This window comes from Rhinatrema bivittatum, chromosome 8 (genome assembly GCF_901001135.1).
Source record: "Rhinatrema bivittatum chromosome 8, aRhiBiv1.1, whole genome shotgun sequence".
NCBI lineage: Eukaryota > Metazoa > Chordata > Amphibia > Gymnophiona > Rhinatrematidae > Rhinatrema > Rhinatrema bivittatum.
Window position 1 is genome coordinate 160,982,158 of NC_042622.1, and position 24,239 is coordinate 161,006,396.

General features: G+C 46.6%; 1 protein-coding gene across 5 annotated transcripts in view; it reads right to left on the reverse strand.

The window, feature by feature from the left end:
* Positions 1-24,239, reverse strand: part of INPP5K (inositol polyphosphate-5-phosphatase K) — a 129,860-nt gene that overhangs the window by 7,306 nt on the left and 98,315 nt on the right. For all 5 annotated transcript variants that reach the window (XM_029612979.1, XM_029612976.1, XM_029612978.1 and 2 more), the window contains 3 exons: positions 20,703-20,895; positions 11,290-11,427; positions 10,936-11,019 (listed from right to left, as the gene is read on the reverse strand). In XM_029612979.1, the coding sequence (XP_029468839.1) occupies positions 10,936-11,019; positions 11,290-11,427; positions 20,703-20,895 (415 nt within the window). The remainder of the gene's footprint in view (positions 1-10,935; positions 11,020-11,289; positions 11,428-20,702; positions 20,896-24,239) is intronic.

A 24,239-nucleotide genomic window follows, 5' to 3' on the forward strand; every position in this document is an offset into this window, starting at 1 on the left:
CCCCATCTGCTAAGGTTATTTCTCCTGCTCCGATTTTCAAGGTCTTCCACCTTAGCTTGTAATGCCTGAATTTCGGAGGATGAAGCGTTTGCTGAGTATTCAGGTTATTAATAGCATCCCCGTGTCCCTCTATGTGAATCTCCGCGTCATCCACCCTATTCCCAAGTGCAGGGAGGTCGTCCTTTAGATCTGTGACTGATGCCATGATTTCCGTCTTATGCTGTTTTAAATCAGTTCTCAGATCGATAAACCACTGCCGAGCCTCATTTCTGGTGAGTAAAGACGCTACAGTGGAATGTCCAGGTTGGCCAGTTCTTCCATGGTTGCTGCCGGGGCTGCAGCCTCTTCCCTGTCTGAGCTCGGTGATTCAGTGCCATCTTGGCTTAGCTCTGTCTGGTTTCTCCCGTGGGAGAATTGCCGGAGATCCGTGGTTTTCCGCTTCGAAGTCATCGGCAGCGCCAAAATGATAAATCCTCCTAGTGTATAGCAGAGTTGCTTACCTGTAACGGGTGTTCTTACAGGACAGCAGGATGTTAGCCCTCACATATGGGTGACATCATCAGGATGGAGCCCAATCATGGAACACTTTTGTCAAAGTTTCTAGAACTTTGACTGGCACCTACTGGGCATGCCCAGCATAGCACCAACCCAGCATCCAGCAGGGGTCCCCCTTCAGGCTCGTAATATAGCAAAAGTACGTGCGAAAATAAAATAAGAAAACGTAAACAAACCCAACTCCGCGAGGTGCTGGGCGGGTTTCGTGAGGACTAACATCCTGCTGTCCTGTGAGAACACTCGTTACAGGTAAGAAACTCTGCTTTCTCACAGGACAAGCAGGATGGTAGTCCTCACATATGGGTGAGTACCGAGCTGAGGATGCCCGAGTAATGCACCAAATGCACCCAAAGATGTGCAACAGGCAAAATAACAGGGATGGAATTTGGTTAGGAGGGCATCCTGAACCCTAACGGGTCAGTGGAAGGATGTTGGTAAGTCAAACTGAAAATAAGTTGTGTAGAACAGACTGGCCGAAGATGGAATCTTGTCTGCCAGCCTTATCTAAGCAATAATGGGCTGAGAATGTATGGTGAGAACTCCAGGTAGCAGCCTTGCATATGTCAGGAAGCGTTACTGATGTCGCCATTGCCCTTATAGAGTGTGCTTTCACACGGTCTTGGAGTGGAATGCCTGCTTGCTGGTAGCAAAAAGAGATACAGTCCGCCAGCCAGGAGGAGAGGGTCTGCTTTCCCACAGGATTTCCAAGTTTGATGGTATCAAACGAAACAAACAATTGAGTGGATTTTCTGTGGGCTGACGTGCGGTCCAGATAGAAGGCTAGAGCACACTTGCAGTCTAAGGAATGCAGAGCCTGTTCTCCTGGATTGGAATGGGGCCTGGGAAAAAAGGTAGGTAGGATAATGGATTGATTAATGTGAAATTCCGAAACTACCTTTGGTAAAAATTTAGGGTGGGTGCGGAGCACCACCCTGTCATGTAGAATTTTAGTGTAAGGCGGATAGGTAACTAATGCCTGTAATTCACTAACTCTGCAAGCGGATGTGATCGTGAGAAGAAAAACTACCTTCCAGGTGAGATAACTGAGATCACAGGAGTGGAGAGGCTCAAACGGAGGTTGCATAAGCCGTCCCAACACTAAGTTAAGGGCCCAAGCAGGGGCCGGAGGGCGCAGTGGAGGTTTTAAATGGAGCAAGCCTCTCATGAAGCGCGATACTAAGGGTTGTGTCAAAATGGAGACATTTCTTATACCCTTAACGCAGACACTGCACTGACATGCACCCTGATAGAGGAAGTTTTCAGGCCTAACTCTGACAGGTGCCAGAGATAGTCCAGGAACCTCGCCGTGGAACAAGTGAAGGGGTCTATGGATATGGAAGTGCACCAGACCGTAAACCTCTTCCATTTAGAGCGATAAGACCTTCTCGTTGAAGGCGTTTGTGAAGCCACCAGGACTCGGGATACCGACTCTGAAAGGTTAACAGGTTGGAGTATTAACCTTTCAACATCCAGGCAGTCAGAGACAAAGCCTGGAGGTTGGGGTGGCGCAGGTATCCGTCGTTCCGAGTTATCAGAAGGGGATCCTTCCCCAGGGGAATGTGCCGGCGTATTGATAGGTCCTGGAGGATTGGAAACCACACCTGGCTTGGCCAGTGGGGAGCTATCAGAATCATTAAGCCCTTGTCCTGCTGGAGCTTCACAAGAGTCTTTGAAATGAGAGGAAGTGGAGGGTACGCATAAAGGAGACCGCTGGCCCAGGAGAGGGCGAAGGCATCTCTTGGTTGCGAGTGATGACTGCGAATGAGAGAGCAGAAGTTGGTACACAACCACAAAGTAGATGACGCAAAGAGGTCTATGCGAGGGTAGCCCCAACATTGGAATATCGAGTCTGCTACCATGGGATTGAGAGACCACTCGTGTGGATAGAAAGTGCGAATCAGCTTGTCCGCCAAGAGATTGTCCACTCCCGACAAGTAGGTTGCTTTGAGGCACATTGAGCGGGAAAGGGCCCATGCCCATATCTGTGCAGCTTCCTGACAGAGGAAGTGGGGGCCCGTTCCCCCTTGTTTGTTGATGTACCACATTGCAACCTGATTGTCGGTTTGAATCAGGATGGCCTTGTTTGATAGGCGGTCCTGAAAGACCTTGAGGGCATATTTGATCGCCTGTAGCTTCAGGAAATTTATCTGGTGTCTGGCTTCCTCTGGAGACCAGGTTCCTTGAGTCTGCAGGTCATCCACATGTGAACCCCACCCTAGGTTTGATGTGTCTATTAAGACAATTTGAGGTTTTGGAGCCTGAAATGGAAGGCCTTGAATGAGATTGGAGTGGTGCATCCACCAAGCTAGAGACAGACGGAGCTGTTTGGTAACCTGGACAATGCTGGACATTGGCTGACAAGCTTGAATCCACTGGGATTTTAGGGTCCACTGCATGACCCTCATGGCAAGGCGAGCCATTGGAGTGACATGCACAGAGGACGCCATATGACCCAGCAGTATGAGGAAATGCCGAGCAGTTGAAGATGCTCGAGTTTGCATGTGATGCACCAGAGAGGTTATGATGAAAGCGCGATCCTGGGGGAGGAAGGCTTTCACCTGTAGTGTGTTTAGGTCGGCCCCTATAAAGGAAAGGGTTTGGGATGGAACTATCTTGGAATTGGGATAGTTGCTTAGAAACCTTAAGGAGATCAGGGTATGGATAGTGAGTTGCAGGGAGGCTAATGCATCCTGCTGAGTGGAAGCCCTTACCAACCAATCGTCAAGATAAGGGTAGACATGCACTCCCTGATGCCTGAGAAAGGCTGCGACCACCACCAGGCACTTGGTGAATAATCATGGAGCGGACACTAGGCCGAATGGTAGTACATGGTACTGGAAGTGATGAAGGCCGACAAGGAATCGCAGAAATTTGCGATGAGAAGGAGTTATGGAAATGTGTGTGTAAGCGTCTTGGAGATCTGGAGAGCAGAGCCAAGCTCTTCTTTGTAGAAGAGGAAGTAGAGAGCCCAAGGTTACCATTTTGAATTTTTCTTTCTGTAAAAATGTGTTCAGGGCACGGAGGACCAGTATCAGAAGTACACCACCTGACTTTTTTGGTATAAAAAAATACTGGGAGTAGAATCCTTGTCCCTGTTGGGAGAGGGGCACTGGTTCTATTGCTCGGATTCTGAGGAGGTTTGAGACCTCCTGTTCAAGCAAGAGAAAGTGGTCGGAAGTCCCCCACGTCAGCCGAGGTGGGGAGTCTGGTGGAACAGTTAGGAAATTTAGATGGTAACCCTGAGTGACTACCGCAAGCGCCCACTGGTCTGTGGTGACTGTATGCTAAATGTTGTTGAAGTGGCAGAGCCGACCGCCGATCAGTATGGAAGGAAGAGGAATTTGGCTTACACTCTGTAGGAAGGAGTCAAAACCCTGACACTGGCCCAGGCTGAGAGGCTGACTGAGACTTTTGAGGCCGAGACTGTCTGGATTGACCTTTTTGGTAAGGTCTGAAAGGATGACCTCTAGAAGCCAGAGGATAGAATTTTCTTTGCTTGTAAGCCGGCCTTTTAAAGTCACGCCTGAAAGTTCTCTTTGGGGCGGATGGAAACTCAGACGGAACAGAAGAAAGCTGGTGCAGCGTTTCATGATGGTCCTTCAGCTGTGCCACAGTCTCTCGGATTTTTTCACCGAAGAGATTATCGCCTACACAGGGTAGATCAGCTAACCTGTCTTGCACTTCTGGTCTTAAGTCTGAGGATTTGAGCCAGGCCCATCTTCTTGCACTAATACCTACTGCAGACACTCTAGAGGCAGTGTCAAAAATATCATATGCGGCGTGTACCTCGTGTTTTCCAGCATCCAGACCTTTTTGAGCCAGGGCATAAAGCTGACTTTGGAGTTGCTCTGGTAAAGATTCAGAAAAATCCTGATCCTCTTAAAAAGGTCTCTGTTATAGTGAGTCATGTATAACTGGTAAGAGGCAATGCGAGATATGAGCATTGAGCCATGGAAGACACGACTACCAAAAGCATCCAGGGATTTTTGTTCCTTCCCTGGAGGTATGGAGGAATGAGGTTTTGAACGGCGTGCCTTTTTCTGGACTGATTCAACAACAACAGAGTGATGATCCAGCTGCAACTTTTGAAATCCTGGAGCTGACTGTACGAGGTAAGTTGCATCTGTCTTACAGTTGACAGGTGGGACTGAACCTGGGTGTTCCCAGTTTCTCTTGAAGAGGTCAATCAGGATTTCATAAATAGGTATAGACATTATCTCCTTAGGAGCATCAAGAAACTGGAGTACTTCCAGCATCTTGTGCCTAGAGTCCTCTTCTGTCTGAAGTTGAAATGGAATGGTTTTAGACATTTCCTTGATGAAATTAATGAAAGAGAAATCTTCTGGTGGAGAATGTCGTCTTTCATCTGGAGGAGAGGGTTCTGAGGCAGATCATCAGTATCCTGGGAAATATCATCAGTCCAAGGATCATAAGGCTGGTCACCAGCTCCCATAGGATCTCCAGAAGGGAGGAATGGTGTTAATCCCGAAGGACCAGACCTAGGCATCGATGGCATTGGAAGTGGAAATGATGGCATCAATGGAGGCACCGATGGCATCGATGGAGGCACTGATGGAACTGGTGACATTGATGGACGAGTCGGTGGCAAGATCCCAGATGGTGGAATGGGTATCAGTGTTTCCTCTTCATCCGATGATAATGGAATCGGAGTAGAAGGTACTGGATCCACCGGTGCTCTCGGTTCCAGCGGTGGAAGGGCTCCTATCAATGCATCCAGTCTACTCGGTAGCGGTGCGCAAGTGCTACGGGAATCGGATCAGTGACCGGCTCGGGAACCGGCGTCGATGGAGGTTGGAAGCACTGAAGTGCTTTTCCGATGACCTCTTGGATCATCCAATCCAATTCTTCACGGAGACCTGGGACGAGTAACCCCGGCTCTGGAGTAGGAGGCAGCACTGGCATAGCTGGAGGGTCCACTGGTGAAGGTGGAATCGCAGATCCGTGCCCCACTGAAGGTGGGGAATGCCTCGGTGACCCGGGCACAGAAGAGGATGTGGCCTTTTCTGGACAGGGCTTCTTTGTCGGTGGCTCTGTCGACGTCGATGACTAGGGTTTGCCTGCATCGGTGGACTGTGCCTTACGATGATGGTGTCGACATTTTCACGATGATCTCCTCGGTCCTTTTCTTGAGGAGGCAATCGACACCCTTGGAATCGTCGACGCCAGTTGGGCAGCAGCAGTGTCCGGTGCTGACGAGAGGTCGATGGAACTGGCTCAGACGAGGTTGAAGCTATCGATGGAGCTGGGTTTTTTGACTGAAAGAGAAAGTCCATTTTCTCTAAACGAGCCTTGCGGCCCTTCGGTGTCATTTGGGCACATTTGGCGCAAGTTTGGACATCATGGTCAGACCCCAAACATAAAACATAGACCTTATGCGGGTCAGTCAGGGACATTGTCCGAGAACAGTCTTGGCATCGACGAAAACCCGACGCCATGGCTTCGACAAAAATTTAGCCGCAGTGCGGTCGATGGCCAGTACGGGAATCGACTGCAACTAGGGTAAAGCCTTACCTTTCGACCACGGAGTATAGATATCGATAGGGGGACTCCTATGGGGTAAAATTTTTGAAAATTTTGAGAGAAGTTCCGTGAGGAAAATTCCTGTCAGGAAACTGAAGAGAGCTCCTTAAGTCATGTGCTACTGCTGCGCGGAAAAAAGAAGACTGAAGGGGACCCCTGCTGGATGCGGGGTTGGTGCTATGCTGGGCATGCCCAGTAGGTGCCAGTCAAAGTTCTAGAAACTTTGACAAAAGTGTTCCGTGATTGGGCTCCATCCTGATAATGTCACCCATATGTGAGGACTACCATCCTGCTTGTCCTGTGAGAACTTTTTTTCAGCCAAAATTCGAGGTTATAACGTCAAATCGTCGGGTTTTAGGGCTCCTGGGGAAAGGAGCTGAGCAGTTATGCGTCCGCTCGCATCGGTTGCCAACAGCGCCCCCCTATGATTGGTTTTAAATTTGCAGGTAACTAGTGTCAAAGAGTGCCCCCTAGTTCTAATGTTGTTTGAAAGGGTAAATAACCATTTCCTAGTTATCTATTCCACCCCATTCCTGATTTTATAAATCTCAATCCCTTCTCAGTCATCTCTTTTCCTAGTTAAGGAGCCTTAATCTGTTTAGCCTCCCTCCATAAGGAGTTTTTCATTCATCATTTTTGTGGCACTTCTCAGCACCTTTTCTATGTCATCTTTTTTGAGATGAGGGTGACCAGAATTGCATACAATATTCAAGGTGCAGTCACACCATGGATCTATACAAAGACATTATGATATTCTCAGTTTTGCTCTTTCTTCCTTTTCAAATAGTTCCTAACATACTGTTTGCCTTTTTGATCATAGCACACTGAGCTGAAGACATCAAGGTATTGTCCACAAGGATCAAGTCCTTTTCCTGGGTGGCAACTCTTAACACAGAACCCAACATCATGTACCTATAGTCGGGATTATTTTTCCCTAAGTGCATTACTTTGCATTATCTACATAAAACTGCATCTACCATTTAGATGTCCAGTCTCCTAGTTTCACAAGGTCCTTCTGCAATGCCTTGCAATCTGCGGCTGTTTTAATGATGCAAAACAATTTTGTATCATCTGCAAATTTGGTCACCTCACTTCTTTTCCCTTTTCAAGATCATTTATGAATATGCTAAACAGAACAAGTCCCAGTATAGATCCCTGGGGAAATCCACTAAATGAACTTTCTCCATTTGGAAAACTGATCGTTTAATCCTAACCTCTGTTTCCAGTTTTTTTTTTATCCTGTTACTAATCTACAATGATCAGACTCATATCCCATGACCTCCCAATTTCCTCAAGAGCTTCTCAAGAAGGACTTTGTCAAATGCTTTCTGAAAAACCAAATGCATCATTAGCAACCGGCTCACTTATATACAAATATTTACTTACACCTTCAAAAAATATAGTACATTTGCAAAAACAATGTTGACTCTTTCCCACATCTAACTGGTCACTAATTTTCTTTTTATGTATAGCTTCTACCATTTTGCCCAGCACCAATGTCAAGCTCACCTGTCTACAGTTTCCCAGATCACCTCTGGAGTCCTTTTACTTCACTTTCAACTTTGCTTGTGTCTGTTTTCTGTGGTTCTACTCCTGGCCCTTCCTCAAGGAACAGAAAAGTGATAAGCAATTCTGCCTCTACATGTTCCTCCCCTTCTCCTCTGGGTCTCACACTGCCACTTTTGCACTTCTTCCTATCACTAACATATCTTTAAAAAAAAAAAAAAAGTCTTGTCCCCATGTTTTTCTATATTTTCTGTTTTCTCTTCCATTTACCTCTTTGCTCTGACTACTTTCCCAGCTGCTCTTTGCTTTTCCAGATATTGCTGCCTGTCCTCCTCTGTAATCTCTCGCAGTTATGAATGCTAATCTTTTTTTTCCTTCTCTTTACAGCTACTACTTTAGAAAACCATTGTGCCCTCTTTTTTCCTCTGACTTTTATTTACTTTTCTAACAATCGTTTCAATACAGTAAAGTGCGGCCGCGGTTACCCTGCTTCTAACCCGCCTTCTACTCACAATTTGGCCGCGTTAGTCCAACCCGCAATTCACTATCCCCTTTAACCCATCCTTACCGCCTCTTTAAATCAACGGGTAACCCCTTCCGGCCCGCGGCATGTATATTAAATGTAAACGATCGGATTAGCTATTCCCTCCCATACAGTAACGCGCGCCCCGATTATCACTTTTTAAACCTGCAGTTTTGCCGCGCGTTTAACCTGCTAACTTACCGCCTACCCTTACCCCTGCGTTAGAGGCAGGGGTAAGGATAGGTGGCAAACTTTCCCCCAGCCCTCTCTCACCTGCCCTGGCTGCGTCCATGGGTGCCGGTCTCCAGGGCAGCCCAGTCCTCTCTACCCTCCTCCCGAAGCAACGAAAAGCGAAAAAAGCGAAATTTGGGTGCTCAAGTGACATTTGAAATCCCCTCGCGACTCGACATGTAAAGTTTAACTTACTTTTTTTGCAGCCCTCCTCCGGAGACGGACCGCGGCTCCCCTGCTTCTTGGGGGCAGCCGGCGGCGAAAGCGGCCCCCGCCACCGGCGAAGATGGATGCCTGCACGGGCCCTCTGCCGCAATCGCTCCCGGGCGAATTCTTTACTAAAGCGCGGCCTCTCCTCCGAAGCTTCTTCGCTCTTCTGCCGTGACTTCAATTCGGGCCCCCAAGCCAGCAAAGCGCACGAACGGGCGTACGCCGTGACGTCATGCACGCACGCACGTTCGTGCACTTTGCTGGCTTGGGGGCCCGAATTAAAGTCACGGCGGAAAGAGCGAAGAAGCTTCGGAGGAGAGGCCGCGCTTTAGTAAAAAATTCGCCCGGGAGCGATCGCGGCAGAGGGCCCGTGCAGGCATCCATCTTCGCCGGTGGCGGGGGCCGCTTTCGCCGCCGGCTGCCCCCAGGAGGCAGGGGAGCCGCGGTCCGTCTCCGGAGGAGGGCTGCAAAAAAAGTAAGTTAAACTTTACATGTCGAGTCGCGAGGGGATTTCAAATGTCATTTCAAATGTCATTTGAAATGACAGGAACCAGCGCACCCAGGATACTCTATAGGCGCTGTATAAAGCACCTATACAGTAAAATGGGTTGCGCGGGCCTAACGCTTCACAGACGCTTCTTGGACGCGGCTTGCATTTGCAAGCTATTTAAATACAGTATCGAGCGGTAGGTGAGCCGGACTGTGCGTGTGGCAAACGCAGGTGCGCCCGGCACTAACGCAGCTCTTCCTACCGCTCCTTACTGTATCGGCCCGAATAAAAGTTATTTCTTTTACAATAATAATCAGTAGGCTTGATGATTCTTGGCAATTTCTCCCAGCAGACTAGCACATTTCCCAGAACATGGATGGAAGGCAAATGGATTCCTCCATGTCCCTCAAAAGATTTGTCACCAACCAACACTAAACATTTCACTTTCTAAATGTAACCGGCCACACTCAGCCCCGACAGGTCGCACTCACCCCAACAGCCACTGACATGGCAGACCTCCTTTGCAGCTGCAGACTCCCATCCAATCCTGATGCCGCCTGGAAATGAGGCATCAGGAACACCATCACCCTGGTTTCTGTGATGCCTCCTAGAGCGTGTGCATGCGCGCGCACCTGCATCACTAATAAGAGGCTCATGGCAAGAAATAGCCTTTGGTGCCACCTGACGCCAGGACTCTCTCCATATTTAAGACAGACAGCCCCCCCCTCAATCCCTGCCTCAGCAGCAACTCCTCCTGCCTAGCTGTGCATGTTGCTTCTCCTGTGCCTTTACTCATTAATTTGCTCATTGTCTTGCCTTATTCCTTGCCCATTGTCTTGCCTCTATTTTGACTTGCTGTCTTGCCTTGTTGTTCTGCTCCCATGGTCCTGCCTTGTCTCTCTCCTTGGTCCTCTGTGTCCTGTTGTCTTCCTGCCCTTATCTGCCTCAGCTTGATTCCTGACCTTGACCATTGCCTCGGACACTGACCACTCTCTTGCCTACTGCCTGCAACTGACCCTTGTTCAACCTGTGGGGAACAGAGCTGGTGCAGGTGAAGATCCAGTTCTGTCCCAGACCAGGGAGTGTCTACCAGCAGCCAGCGTGAGCCCAGTGGCTTTGCCTACTAGGTTGTGCCAACCACGCCACGGCACAAGAATCCACTTCTCTTACATTAAACACAGTGGTTGCTGACCTTGCAGCTTTGGGGCACATGAGCTTAGGTACCTCCTCATCCTGGCTCCACTTCTACGGCTCATAGTGGTTTTTTAGCTCGAGTGAAGATAGGGTTGGGGTAAGGATTATATCAGCTCTGGTAATCTTTGTCATCTGTCATCTTGCAGTCTAAAATGGAATGCTCCGTTGGGAGCGTTCCATCTTAGTCACCTCAAGAAACATTTCATCAATATAGTCCTCGTTGCTGTGGATGCTTCTAAGGCTCACCATCTTCTCTCTCTGCTCCACCACCTATTTCCTGAGTCAATCCCTAAGCATCTTTCACAATGCATTGGTTCCTCACTGTGGATCAAAATATCCATTTGGACAGTGACAGAAATAGTAATTATAGCGGCAGCTATGTTAATATTTTCCAGCCATTCTTCTGCTCACATTTTAACATTTGTCTATAATGATTAATTTGAGCTACTCACTAATCAATGTTAGATGCAGCTAGACATCTTAGTGGCAATCTGGTATTGCTGGCATTTGATCTTGCCATCTGGATGTAGTTATTGCTAATGGTTGATACCTTTTACCATCTGAAGGCTATGAATGTGTGTACCTTATTTGTAACTGTTTGTTCTGTGTGATTTTAATTATGCCTTTTGTTACTCACCTAGATTTTCAGATAGAGCGGGCTACAAGTTTTAAAATAAATACTCACCAGATTAACACTTTCACTGCAAGAAATTTCATTGTCTTTTACCCATGCATAGGTCATATAGTCATTGATATGCCTGAAAGCCACCTGCAGTGGAAAGGAAAGAATATCAAACCAATAATATTCCTGATACCCTTCCAGTCAAAAGTGATAAATTAAAATGGCTAACTTTTACTGAACTGATGACAAGTGTTCAAGTAATATCACTTGTCCAGCAGCACAATTATATAGCTCTGGGATTTTAACACGTTGCTCAAAATCCTTTAATAGTCAATAAGAAGAAAATTTCAAATAGTTTCTTAGAAAGAAATTTTCCCTGTTCACCACAGTAAGATATCAAAAATAAAGTAATTTCACCTTGTACAACCCAATCCAATCCCAGGTACTGCTGGGAAATTCTGGTACTGCAGAGTAACTGATCAAGGAGTCCTGGTTGGCTTTCCACTCTCCCTCAGGCCCCAGAGTGACCAATGGCGTGGACATAAGTGGTTTTAACTGAACAAGAAAAGATCAAACATATGGTTAGTGCAGTAGCCTGTGCACAAAATACCCCCCAATTAAAACAATCTTTACATGTTACATTTCTAGCAGAAATATTTTCCATAGAACATGAGTTTTGAGTACTGTGCGAGTATGTGTATGACAAATATTCAAGAGTGGAGAAAAAACAAGCTTGAAGCAATAATGGTCAGAAAAAGAAGAAGAATGTCAGTAACTCTCAAACCATCATGCAGGAGAAACTAAGTGAAAATACCTCATTTTAAGCTATTTTAAACTTACAAAACATAATACTCAAAAACATTCAAAGCAGGGCAACTAACCCCATGTTAAAAACCACGAAGAAACTTGCAGTAAACCTTCAACAGGCCACCACTGCTATATAATCATGATCCTAGCAGAAAGCATAGAATACATACTTACTTCATACTCAGTTACAGGTATCTATTTTTATAACGCTAAGTTGCTCACCAGTAACAGGTTTTTATAACACTAAGTTGTTCACCTGTAACAGGGTTCTCTGTAGGTATCAGGATAAATCAGCCACCCGAGTGGGATGACATCATCTGATAGTGCCACAATGATAAAATTTCTCAGAGCTCAGAAAAAAACGTGAAGGCTTTTCTAAGCATAAATGGACCATCTTTAGCAGCTGCCCCCAGTGCAAATCTCTTCAAGATATTCTTCAACTCTAAAGGGAAGGCAGGAGGGACTATGTGGCTGATTTACCCAGTCTACGGAGAGCCCATGCTATGAATAGGCAGAATAAAGGTCAGTCACACAAGTGGGGACGCCCAAGTTTCGGACTGCATATGATCTGTTTACTTCTGCATTTCAGTAGATTATTGTCTGAAGATGCAGGGAAGAGTTGAAGGAATTAAATAAACTTTGAAGAACTGCCTATCTAACTGGGTCATTTATCATTTCACGTTAGGGCCTTAACACTAGCGTTAATGCCCTAACGCATTCGTTAAATAGTGCAATGCATGCTAATATGCAAATGTCACATTAATTATCCAAGTGGGAGGAGTTTGGGTGGAGTTAATGGTAATAAGCGGCTCCTAACGTTGAATGCGATAGAGTAACTCACAGCTACGCGTGTTTTAATGCCAGAATCAACTACACTGTTTTTCTGTGCATTGTGCCAATGTTAGCTGTGTTTCTGACCGAAAAGGTTTTTATTGCACGTGTTGGTTCGGGCACGGGGAGAGAGTGATAGCCTCTCATCCTTGTACTCTCTAAGAGAACATAGTACAAATCAACTCCTCTTTTACCTTTCATTGCTCCAAATGAGAGAAAATCTTCAGTGATGTCAATTTTGCTGTTCGTACCTCTGACTATGTATGTAAAAAGCTGCCCCACCAAAACTACCCCAGCTCCCAAACCTCACCCCGAGTTAAAAGTGCCCCCTCTTACAGCGGTATAAATAGTTTCAACTGCAGAGGACAGCCAGCATAAACTCTCTGGGGAAGGCACCTTCAGCTCAACAGTGTGCATTTTGGCACTATGCATCCAACACTGGCATTCTGTTCAGTTGTAGGTACCCCTCCACAGAGTTTGTGTTTGTTAAGCTAGCTATAAGTGCCTTTCACAGAGAGCTTACTTCATTTTACCTGCCATTCCTTGCCAAAATGGCCTCGGATGCAAGAATTTGCTCTGGACTGGGCACTTACAGTTAGCTGAACAAAGTGTAAGCTCCCTGTGGTGGGCATCTACAATTAAACAGTATGCCAAAGTCAGATGCACAGTGCCAGTGTACTGTTCAGCTGTAGGTATCCGCCCCAAGAGCTTACATTGGAAATTAAACTCCTAAGCCAGAGGTGGAGTTAACTCACATTTTTGGTGGTCAAAGTTATTCTACTGCTGTGCCTAGTCTGGTAGAAGCAGCTAGAGACTACCACACTAGGCACAGCAATAGTATAACATGGCCACCAGAAACATGAGTTATGTTTTACTCCTGCCTTGTCCTGGGCATTAAATTTCCTGCATTAAAAAACATGCACTAAAATGTCTCCCTGCTAATACTGTGCTCTACATTTCCCTGTAATAGCTAATAGCTTCATTTAAATGTGATTTGCATGCACCTGCACTAAGTGTAGTGTAGATTTTTTCGGTGCTCAAACCTATATTACCTATATGAGTAAGATTAGTGCCAAAAAATCCGTGCACACCTGCCTATGGAAGCCAGCTGGGGAGACAGGATGGCGGCATCCAGCCGGGACGGAGTGGTGTGCAGCTTCTGCAGCAGTCGGGATGAGTGTGGCCAGTCGAGGGCCCATCCCACAGCTAGCCAAACATTACATCGAAGAAATATCAGACATGTAATTGAAACTAGCTAAAATTTTTTACAGACTCTTCAATCATTCACTACTACTAGGTCTACCATTTTCCACACTCCACCCACTTCAAGTATTGTAAAACGCAGCAGCTAGAGTCTTAACTGGAAGCAAAAAAAGTGACCACATAACACCAAACCTGATAAACTTGCATTGGCTCCCCATAAAATATCGAATCCAATTCAAAGTTCTTTGCATTATACACAAACTAATCTATAGTGACCAAATGGACTGGGTAAATGCAGCAATCAGGTTGTACAAGCCTCAAAGAAGTTTAAGATCATCAAATAAAGGATTGCTATCCATCCCTTCCGTAAGTTCTGCCCATTTGAGTCAAGTAAGGGAAAGAACCATCTCTTTAGCCGGACCCGAGCTTTGGATACTCTCCTGGCATAATTAAGGTTACAATTGGATATTAAAGCTTTTAAAAAAGGTCTAAAGACCTGGCTTTTCGGTAATGCCTATAAGGATAACAAATGAGAACAGCTCAGACAGAAAACTTTCATTAAGCACTAGATTTATTTATTTATTTAGTGATTTTTTTATATACCGTGGCACATTAAAAACATCGCCTCGGTTTACAATAAACAATAACACAGCAACAAAACATGTTGCTGTGCTAGATCTATTTATAATTATTTTACTCGTTTATCTGATATGTTTTGAGTGACAAATATTGAATTTATGTTTTTTATTTAATTTTATATGATTTGAATGTTACCGTTTTATATAGGAAAATTGGTTCTTACCTGCTAATTTTCGTTCCTGTAGTATCATGGATCAGTCCAGACTGCTGGGTTATGCCTCCCTTCCAGCAGGTGGACTCAGAGAACAAACTGAAAAGGCACCCCCTGATAACCCAATGTCCCATCTGTGATCCTTCAGTATAAACAATATCCAAGCGGAATGAAAAAAACAATATAACAATATAAGAGCCAATGACTAGACCAAGAAAACTAATAACCAATTGGCCCAATTTGGTGAACTATGTACACGCAAGAAGTGTAGATGCTTCCATTGCTCACTGACTAGGCCAGAGCTTCTTATCATCCAATATCCTGTGCAGGAATAAACGGAAAGAAAACGGACTTACTGGAGTACCTGGGCGGGCGTCTGGACTGATTCGTGGTACTACAGGAACGAAAATTAGCAGATAAGAACCAGTTTTCCTTTCCCTGTACGTACCCTGATCAGTCCAGACTGCTGGGATGTACCCAAGCCGCCTTAACTGGAGTGGGACCCGATAAGTCTCGCTCGGAGCACTCCGCTACCAAAACAATCTGTATCTGGAGCCTGGACGTCCAAGCGATAATGCCTAGCAAAGGTGTGCAAAGATTTCCAAGTCGCCGCTCGGCAAATCTCCTGAAGAGAAACATTTTGACTCTCCGCCCAAGACGCTGCCTGAGATCTGATAAAATGAGCCTTAAGACCATCAGGTACTGAATGGCCCTTACATATGTACGCCGATGCAATGGATTCTTTTAACGATCGGGCGATAGTAGCCTTGGACGCATTCTGTCCTTTTTTAGGGCCACTCCATAAAACAAAAAGATGGTCTGACAACCGAAAAGCATTAGTCACTTCCAAGTATCTGAGAAGGACCCGAACATCCAATTTTCTCAACTCTTGAGCCTGAGGGGAATCGCAATTCAAATCTGAAGAAGCCGGTAACTCAACAGACTGATTCAAGTGAAAAGCAGATACCACCTTCGGAAGGAAGGACGGCACCGTTCGAAGCGAAACTCCCGAGGTTGAAAACCGCAAAAATGGCTCCCTGCAAGACAATGCCTGAAGCTCTGATATCTGCCTCGCCGAACAAATAGTCACAAGAAATACCGCTTTAAGTATCAAATCCTTTAACGTGGCCCGCTTAAGAGGCTCAAAGGGCATGTTGCATAGTGCCCGCAGAACCAAGTTCAAATTCCACGAAGGGCAGACTGGTCGTACTGGAGGATTCAAATGTTTGGCTTCCTTCAGAAAACGGGCCACATCCGGATGTCCCGCAAGGGAGGTACTGTCCACCTTGCCGCACAAGCAGCCTAAGGCCACCACCTGAACACGCAGCGAACTATACGCCAAACCTTTCTTCAAGCCTTCCTGTAAGAACATGAGAATATGAACTACTGTTGCCCTTCTCGGGGACACCTGGAAACCGCTACACCAGGAATCAAAGACCTTCCAGACCCGCACATAGGTAAATGATGTGGAAGACTTACGAGCGCGAAGCAGAGTAGAAATCACCGCCTCAGGGTAACCTTTTTTCCTCAGCTGTCGCCTCTCATAAGCCAAGTCGCTAGACAAAAGCGATCCGCCTGGTCGAAAAATACTGGACCCTGATGGAGAAGATTTGGAAGGTGCCCAAGACGCAAGGGACCGTCGATCACCAAGTTGATTAGGTCCGTGAAGCATGGTCTCCGCAGCCACTCTGGAGTAACGAGAACTACCGGTCCGACTCTATCCGTCTGAGCACTTTGCCCACCAGAGGCCAAGGAGGGAACACAGAGAAGCATGTCACTGGGCCAGGGAAGGACTAGAGCATCTACCCCTTCTGCGGCTGAAAAACCGTACCACTTTTGCTTTCAATTGCGTCGCCATCAAGTCCAGGTGGGGAACACCCCACCGCCTGATCAAGAGCTGCATCGCCTCCTCGGATAGCTCCCACTCCCCGGGGTCTAGCTGCTGACGACTGAGAAAGTCTGCTTGGATGTTGTCGACCCCGGCTATGTGAGATGCCTCCAGACAACGCAGATTGTGCTCCGCCCATACCATAAGCTTGTCCGCTTTGACGGCCACCAGCAGACTCCGTGTTCCTCCTTGCTGGTTGATGTAGGCCACCGTGGTGGCATTGTCGAATAGGATCCTTACCGACTGATGGAGGACCAGGGGAAGAAAACTGCGCAATGCCAGACGAACCGCTCTGGTTTCCAAACGATTGATGGACCACTTTGACTCTGGAACCGACCACTGACCTTGAGCAGAGTGCGACTGGCAAACTGTCCCCCAATTGGAAAGGCTGGCATCCATTGTCTCAATCAGCCACTGTGGATTCTCCAAATCCATCCCCTGCTGTAAGTGCTCTGGTACTAGCCACCACTGGAGACTGCTTCTGGCTGGATCCAGGAGAGGCAATTGAAGGTGAAACTCCTCAGACTTGGGATCCCAGCGGGAAAGTAACACCCTCTGCAAAGGCCTCAAATGAGTGAACGCCCATGGGACCAACTCCAGAGTAGAAGCCATAGAACCAAGAACTTGTAAGTAGTCTCAAACGGTGAGCAATGAGAGGGCCAGCAGCCGCCGAACCTGAGACATCATCTTGGCCATTCTCTGCACGGGAAGGAAAACCTTGCCCATCACCGTGTCGAATCAGGTTCCTAGAAATTCCAATTATTGTGATGGAACCAGCTGGCTCTTGGGAAAGTTGAGCACCCAGCTGAGTGACTGAAGCCGAAGTAACACCGACTGAACTGCCTGTTCGCAGAGGAGTTGTGACTTCACCCAAATGAGCCAGTCGTCCAAATAGGGCTGAACCAGAATCCCCTCTTTCCGCAGAGATGCTGCTACCACCACCATGACCTTGGTGAATATGTGCGGCGCCGGCGCCAGACCGAACGGTAGCGCTTGAAACTGGTAATGGCTTCCTAGCACCAAGAACCGGAGAAACCTTTGATGATGCTCCTGTATGCCGATGTGCAGATAAGCCTCTGTCAGATCCAAAGAGGCAAAATATTTGCCTTTGTATACGGCCACAATAATGGATCTCAAGGTTTCCATGCGAAAACGGGAACCCGAAGAGCTCTGTTGACCTTCTTCAAGTCCAGGATGGGACGGAATGAGCCCTCCTTTTTGGGAACTACGAAGTAAATGGAATATCTGCCGGTCCGGCACTCTCCTGGCGGGACTGGAATGATCGCTCCTAGGTCCTTCAAGCAAGCCAGGGTCTGGTGTACCACCTGCCTTTTCACTCGAGACCCACAAGGAGACACCAAGAAAAAGTCCCGCAGTGGGTGGGCAAAATCTAAAGCGTAACCTTGATTTACAATTCTAAGACCCATTGATCCAACGTAATCTTGAGCCATTCCTCTCGAAAAAGGGAGAGACGGCCCCCTATCACCGGAACGGAGGAATGGGCCTGCACATCTTCACTGTGCCGACTTGGTGTTGGAGAAACCTTGGGAAGTTCCATCTCGAGGAGGCCGCCTGCCTTGAAAGGAACGTGCCCAAAGCTGTGACTTCGACGGAGCCTGCCGAGAAGGAAAAGGCAGGGCCCTAGCCGAGCGAAAACGCTGTGCGCCCCGGAAACGACCCCTACAGGAATTGTAACGACGAATAGAACTGTGCTTGTCCTCCGGCAATTTCTAAACCTTGTTCTCCCCCAAATCCTTGATAAGCTGTTCCAGATTGTCTCCAAATAAAAGCTTTCCTTTAAAAGGGAAGGATCCCAACTGAGACTTGGAAGAAGCATCTGCTGACCAATGGCGCAGCCAAAGTAATCTCTTTGCTGCCACCGTGGATGACATTGCTCGGGAGGAGGTCCTCAGGAGATCATACAGAGCATCTGCCATATAAGAGATGGCTACTTCCAGGCGGTCTGCCTGTTCCGCCTCTGCCGGGAGAAGCTCCTGTGCCCTAAGCAGCTGCTGAATCCATCGAAGGGTGGCTCTCTGCATGAAACTACTGCAGACCGCCGCCCTAACCCTGAGAGCAGACACTTAAAAAATTTGTTTCAGAAAGATCTCAAGCTTCCTGTCTTGTAGATCTTTGAGGGCGTTGCCGCCCATCACTGGAAAGGTAGTGTGCTTGGCAAAGGCCGTTATGGCTGAATCTACCTTAGGAATCTTAAGGAGGTCCAAATATTCATCTGGGAGCGGGTAGAGCTTCTCCATGGCTGTGCTAACACGAAGAGTGGCTTCAGTAATGTCCCATTCCCGAGTCATGAGCTGCAAGAGGCATGGGTGGAATGGAAAAGATCTAGGCAGAGCGCGAAGACCGGACAACACCGGATCCCCTGGGTGTTGATCCACCACCGATTGTAGATCTGGCAAGTCCAGCTCTGTAATCTCATGTGGAATTAGAGGATCTAGCTCCTCCCTCCTAAACAGTAAAAGCACCCGCGGATCGTCCCCTTCAACGGGAGCGGCAGAAGCCACGTCATCGCCTGGATCTTGATCTGGGTCCTGTGGCGCAGGGTCAGCCAACAGATCTGGCAGCATCCCTGCATCAGGGACCTTCTTAGGTAACGGAGCCCAAGATGTCTCCTGAGGGTCAGCAGTCCTGGGTCTCTTTGATGGTGGAGGTTGCTGTGAAAAATCAGCCTCTGCCTCCGTATAAGCTTTGTGTAAGAGCAGCACAAATTGTGATGAAAAAGGGTGCTGTCTCTTTAAGGGCCCACCCACCTGTCAGAGAGGAGGAAGGGGGAGGAGGCGGAGGCTAGCATGTGTCATCGGGGGGTGGTACAGGGCTTAACCGAGGAGGTGGAGGAAAGTCTCCTTCACCGGAGCCTTAAATATCCTCTGGGTGAGAATCACTCAAAATGGCCACCGTTCCTGCGCTTCGTGGGGACGGAGCCGGCTGACAGGAAACATCCAGCCCCCGTTTGGCAACCCCTCGCGGCCGCGGGAGAGATCTGCTGCCTGCCAGAGGCAGCTGTGAAGGGCCCTCGCCCCCAGGCAAGCAGCGCGAACACAATCAGTCGCGGGAGAGTCAGGCTGCCGACTTTCCACACGCCGAGCACTGCACTCCCCGCAGCATGGCAGATAGCGCCGCAAAAAAAATAAGCTGCCTGGGTAGACGTACATGCCTTCTGGAGGCCCGGGAAAAGAAGCAGGCTGTCTTTTTTTTTTTTTTTAACGAGCAGGGGAATGGAACGTCCCTGAACACAGAGGAATGAAACTTCTCTGATACATAGGGGAGAGGGACCGGCCCCATCGGTAAATCTCCCCTACTCACCGAGCTGCCACTGATTCTCCAGGTAAATAAGCTGAAAGACCACAAGGCTCAGCTATGCCTGCATTGAGAAGGAAACGGTATACTGCAAGTAAATAGGAGAATCTAAACTCCCAAACTGTACCATATGCAAGAACAATCCCTAACACTTTTTTTTTTTTATACTCACTACCCTGTTGATCTAGTCATTAGGCCACCAAAGTATAGAAAGAAAAGTACTCTTGAATAAATCAGAATTAATTTTGTAAGACCAGGACCGCAGGTTATGCTGTCTTCCACCTGCTGGAGTCAGAGAAATACTGAAGGATCGCAGATGGCACACTGGGTTATCAGGGGGTGCCTTTTCAGTTTGGTCTCTGACTCCACCTGCTGGAAGGGAGGCATAACCCAGCAGTCTGGACTGATCCGGGTATGTACAGGGAACAAGTTTGTAAACAGTTATAAAGGCAAGTCTAATTGATGGTATATAAAAACCAATAAATAAATAAATAAATAAATAAAATATATGAATAATGGATCAGATATACAGCTACAATCGGAAATCATAATGGTTTTAGTTTCTCTAGATCATCTCATGAGTGTTTACACATTTACAAGGAGCATAGGGACCTTCTTGAAACCACAGATACCATTGAAGAATAAGATCCTTTATTCTTTATGTAAGATTTCTTTCTGTCCAATAATATCATAAGCTCCAAAAGTATCAATTCTCCTGGAACCAATAATGCCCAATTCAGACAATCTTTTATTAATGGCTAGCTAGGTTCCAAGTTATTATTCCTGTGTCATGAAAAGTGGATGTGGCTATGGAAAATCTTGGGCAAATAGTTGCCTCTAGTTACTTGCTTAATTAATCTTTCCCAGATCCCTGCAGTAGAAAATGTTGGATATGAGATGCAACTTGATCATTCTACAAACAGTAGATAGGAGGTTCATATATACCTTCATATTTCTATATTCTTGTCATTAGAGTATGAGCACAATGCAAAATACCTGTAACGTAAAGGTTCCTGTCACTGGTTTATGGTCACTGATACCATAGCACATGTGGCTGACGTAATTATCCAAAGCCACTGTGAATACTGAATCCCCCTCTGACTTCTTGTCTGCTTCTGGTGATACCTGGGAAACGTTCTTCAGTTTCCACAGAATACGATCTGTCCAGGCTGGTTTACGCTTTTTTTCACTTTAAGGAAAACAGGGACAGAAGAAAGGACAAAAAATAAATGAGTCACTGGCTGTGACAGCCTGATCTATGTTAGCAGGAATTGGTTATTAAAGTATACTATAAGTTCCAGAGCAAACATATTCACTTTCATTACAAAAGAACATACAAACATAATAGTTGTCATAATGGACTGAGGGTCCATCAAGCTCAACATCCAGTCTCCAGCATCTAAGTCACAAGTAGCTGGCAAGTAACCAAACATTAATGGCAGCAACATGCAGTGGCTATTCCCTATTGATTATAACAGTTTATGTACATCTCCTTCAATAAATTATTCAAACCTTTTTTTTACCCATTTACATTAAATGCCTTAACCACATCCTCTGGCAACGAATTCCAGAGCTTAATTATGCATTGAATGAAAGAGAATTTGTGGACTTCTCCTCCAGGAACTTATCCAAACCTTTTTTAAACCCAGCTACACTGACTGCCTTAAGATGCCAGTAATGCTGAGCTTAGGCCTTTGCCATATCCCTAGGCCACTCCTTTTCCTTGACATGGATCTCTGTAAGAAAAGAGAACACTTTGGGAGCCTTGATGCAGAAAAGATATAACAAGCCTATTTCTTGTGAGGAGAACTACTTAGTGGTAAGGCAGTCAATATTTAAATAGAGCTGCCTCGGGGGCAATCAAATTAAGCAGGACTGAGGATATGCCTGCAGGGCCAATGTCGCAGTGTCATATATAGGCTGAAAAAATGGACTAAATTGAAAAAACACCACTGTTGTATCTTGAAACTCTACTTATATTCGTGTTGTTATGCCACGAAGTAACATTAGTGGAGACGACTTCAGTCAGTCCGTATCCTCAACATAGACTGAAAGCATATTGCTGCTGAGGATATGCCCTGCAGGCATATCCTCAGTCCTGCTTAATTTGATTGCCCCTGAGGCTGCTCTATATAAAGGAGCGAAACTCAGCCAGAGTAGGCCATATTTCAATAAAGGGCTTTTTCCATCATCCGATTCTCATTTTCTTCACTGCTACACAGCTAACTGGATCGGCTTTTCTTAGGCAATATTTAAAGCCATGAAATGAGCAGTTTGAAAGAAGTGCACCCACAATGTGGGTAAAAGTCACGTGTGCTAGCTAATGTAGTCTGGAGGCATTCCAGAGGGCCTGGTTAGGTCAGGGGAAAATTTCCCAGGGAAAAAGCAGGAATCTTGGGAATATTCTTGCACTCTATTTTCACTTCACTATAGAACAAAGCAATCTGTTACATTTTCAAAGCCCAGAATAATAAAAAAATTACAACTTTACTTCAGTTTTGGAAATGGACACAAACTATGTATGCAAGAAAAAATAATTTTTTGTGTGCAATATTTAAACGCTAAAAATTATGGGGTGCATTTTCAAAGAAGTGCGCCCACACACATGGACGCCCGATTTTATAACATGCACGCGGTGCTTTGTGGATCGGTGACCCAGTATAACCTCGGACCAGCGGGTCTTGCTCATCGTCCATCAAGGGTTCCAATTAAACCTATTGGGTGTCCTGCCAAATTGCCCCGTGCCCGTTTTGGGGGCCAATAGCACCTCAGGAGGTACTGCTTCAGGAGCTCTCTGCCCTCTTAATGGCCAGAGCAGTTGAGCCTGTACCACCAGGGCAAAAAAGGCGGGATTCTATTCCTGGTACTTCCTGATTCCAAAGAGAACAGGGGCACTCTGTCCCATCAAGGCCCAGCAAGGGCCTTGAACAGATTTTTAAAAAAATAGAAGTTCAAGATGGTTTCCTTGGGCATCCTAATTCCCCTCCTGCAAAAAAAGGGACTGGCTACGCTCCCTCGATTTAAAGGATGCTTACATTCACATCGAGATCTTCCCAGGTCACAGGAAGTACCTCAGATTTGTGGTGGGAAACAGTACTTCCAGTACAAAGTGTTGCCGTTTGGGCTAGCGTTGGCCCCAGGTCTCTTGAAAAAATGTCTGGCCGTGGTGGGGCGCACCTACGCAGACTGGGAGTGCATGTTTTCCCATATTTGGACGATTGGCTAGTCAAGAGCACCTCTCAGATAGGGGCCGATCGGGCCTTGCGCTTGACCATTCGTGTGCTGGAGTCACTAGGACTCAATATCAACTACCTAAAGTCCCATCTCAGCCCATCACATTGATTGGCCTTCATAGGAGCCCTGCTAGACAAGGCTCAGGCGAAAGCCTTCCTGCCACGGTCCAGGGTGGTCATCTTGGTGTCCATAGTGGGGTGAGTCAACAGAGCCAGCAGGTTTCAGCTCGGCACATGTTTTTGTTTTTTTTTTCTTTATGAATTTTTACAATATAATTACAAGTATTTACTTGTTATTTGTAATTACAGAACCAGTATAGCAAATAATACTTATCGCATTAATCAGATCTAGGAAAAACAATATCAACATTCATTATACTGATTAAACACAGGAAATTTAAGAAAATCCTTCTTTACCTGAAACAGATGGAAAAAATGAGCAATAACATTTCTATATATATAATTAATCACTTACGGGCCGATTCAGTAAAGTCCGTGGGAGAGCAGATGAACGCCCGCTCTTCCGGCGCGCGCACAGGCCACTCGCCTGCGCGCGCGATTCTGTATTTAAATTAGGTGGTGCGGTAGAAACAGGCAAAAGGAGGCGCTAGGGACACTAGTGCGTCCCTAGTGCCTCCTTTTGACCCAGAGTGGCGGCTGTCAGCGGGTTTGACAGCTGACGCTCAATTTTGGCGGCGTCTGTTCTCGAGCCACGGGCTCGGAAACTGGACGCTGGCAAAATTGAGCATCCGGTTTTTGGCCCAACAGCCGCCGGCCCATTTTACATTTTTTTTCTCTTTTTCTTTTTTTTACTCTTCGGGACCTCTGACTTAATATCACCATGATATTAAGTCGGAGGTCCTGGTGCCGGCAGAAACTAGTGCCTACCTTTGGGTAGGCACTAATTTCTTAAAGTAAAATGTGCGGCTTGGCTGCACATTTTACTTTCTGAATCGCGCACGAATACCTAATGGGCCCTCAACATGCATTTGCATGTTGAGGGCGCTATTAGGTGCCGCGGGTTGGACGCGTGTTTTCCGCCCCTTACTGAATAAGGGGTAAGGGAAAACGCGCGTCCAAGGGCAGGTTAACAGTGCGCTCCGTCGTAGCGCACTGTACTGTATCGGCCTATTAGGAAGGTACAGTGATACCCCTAATGTATTCTATATACCAATTATCCTATTTCCCAAGAAGACTTTTCAGTTGTTCAGGATCCATAAAGGAATAATCTTTTCCACCCAATTTGACTACACATCTACGTGGGTATTTCAACAAAAAGAAACCCCCTTTGTCTACTACC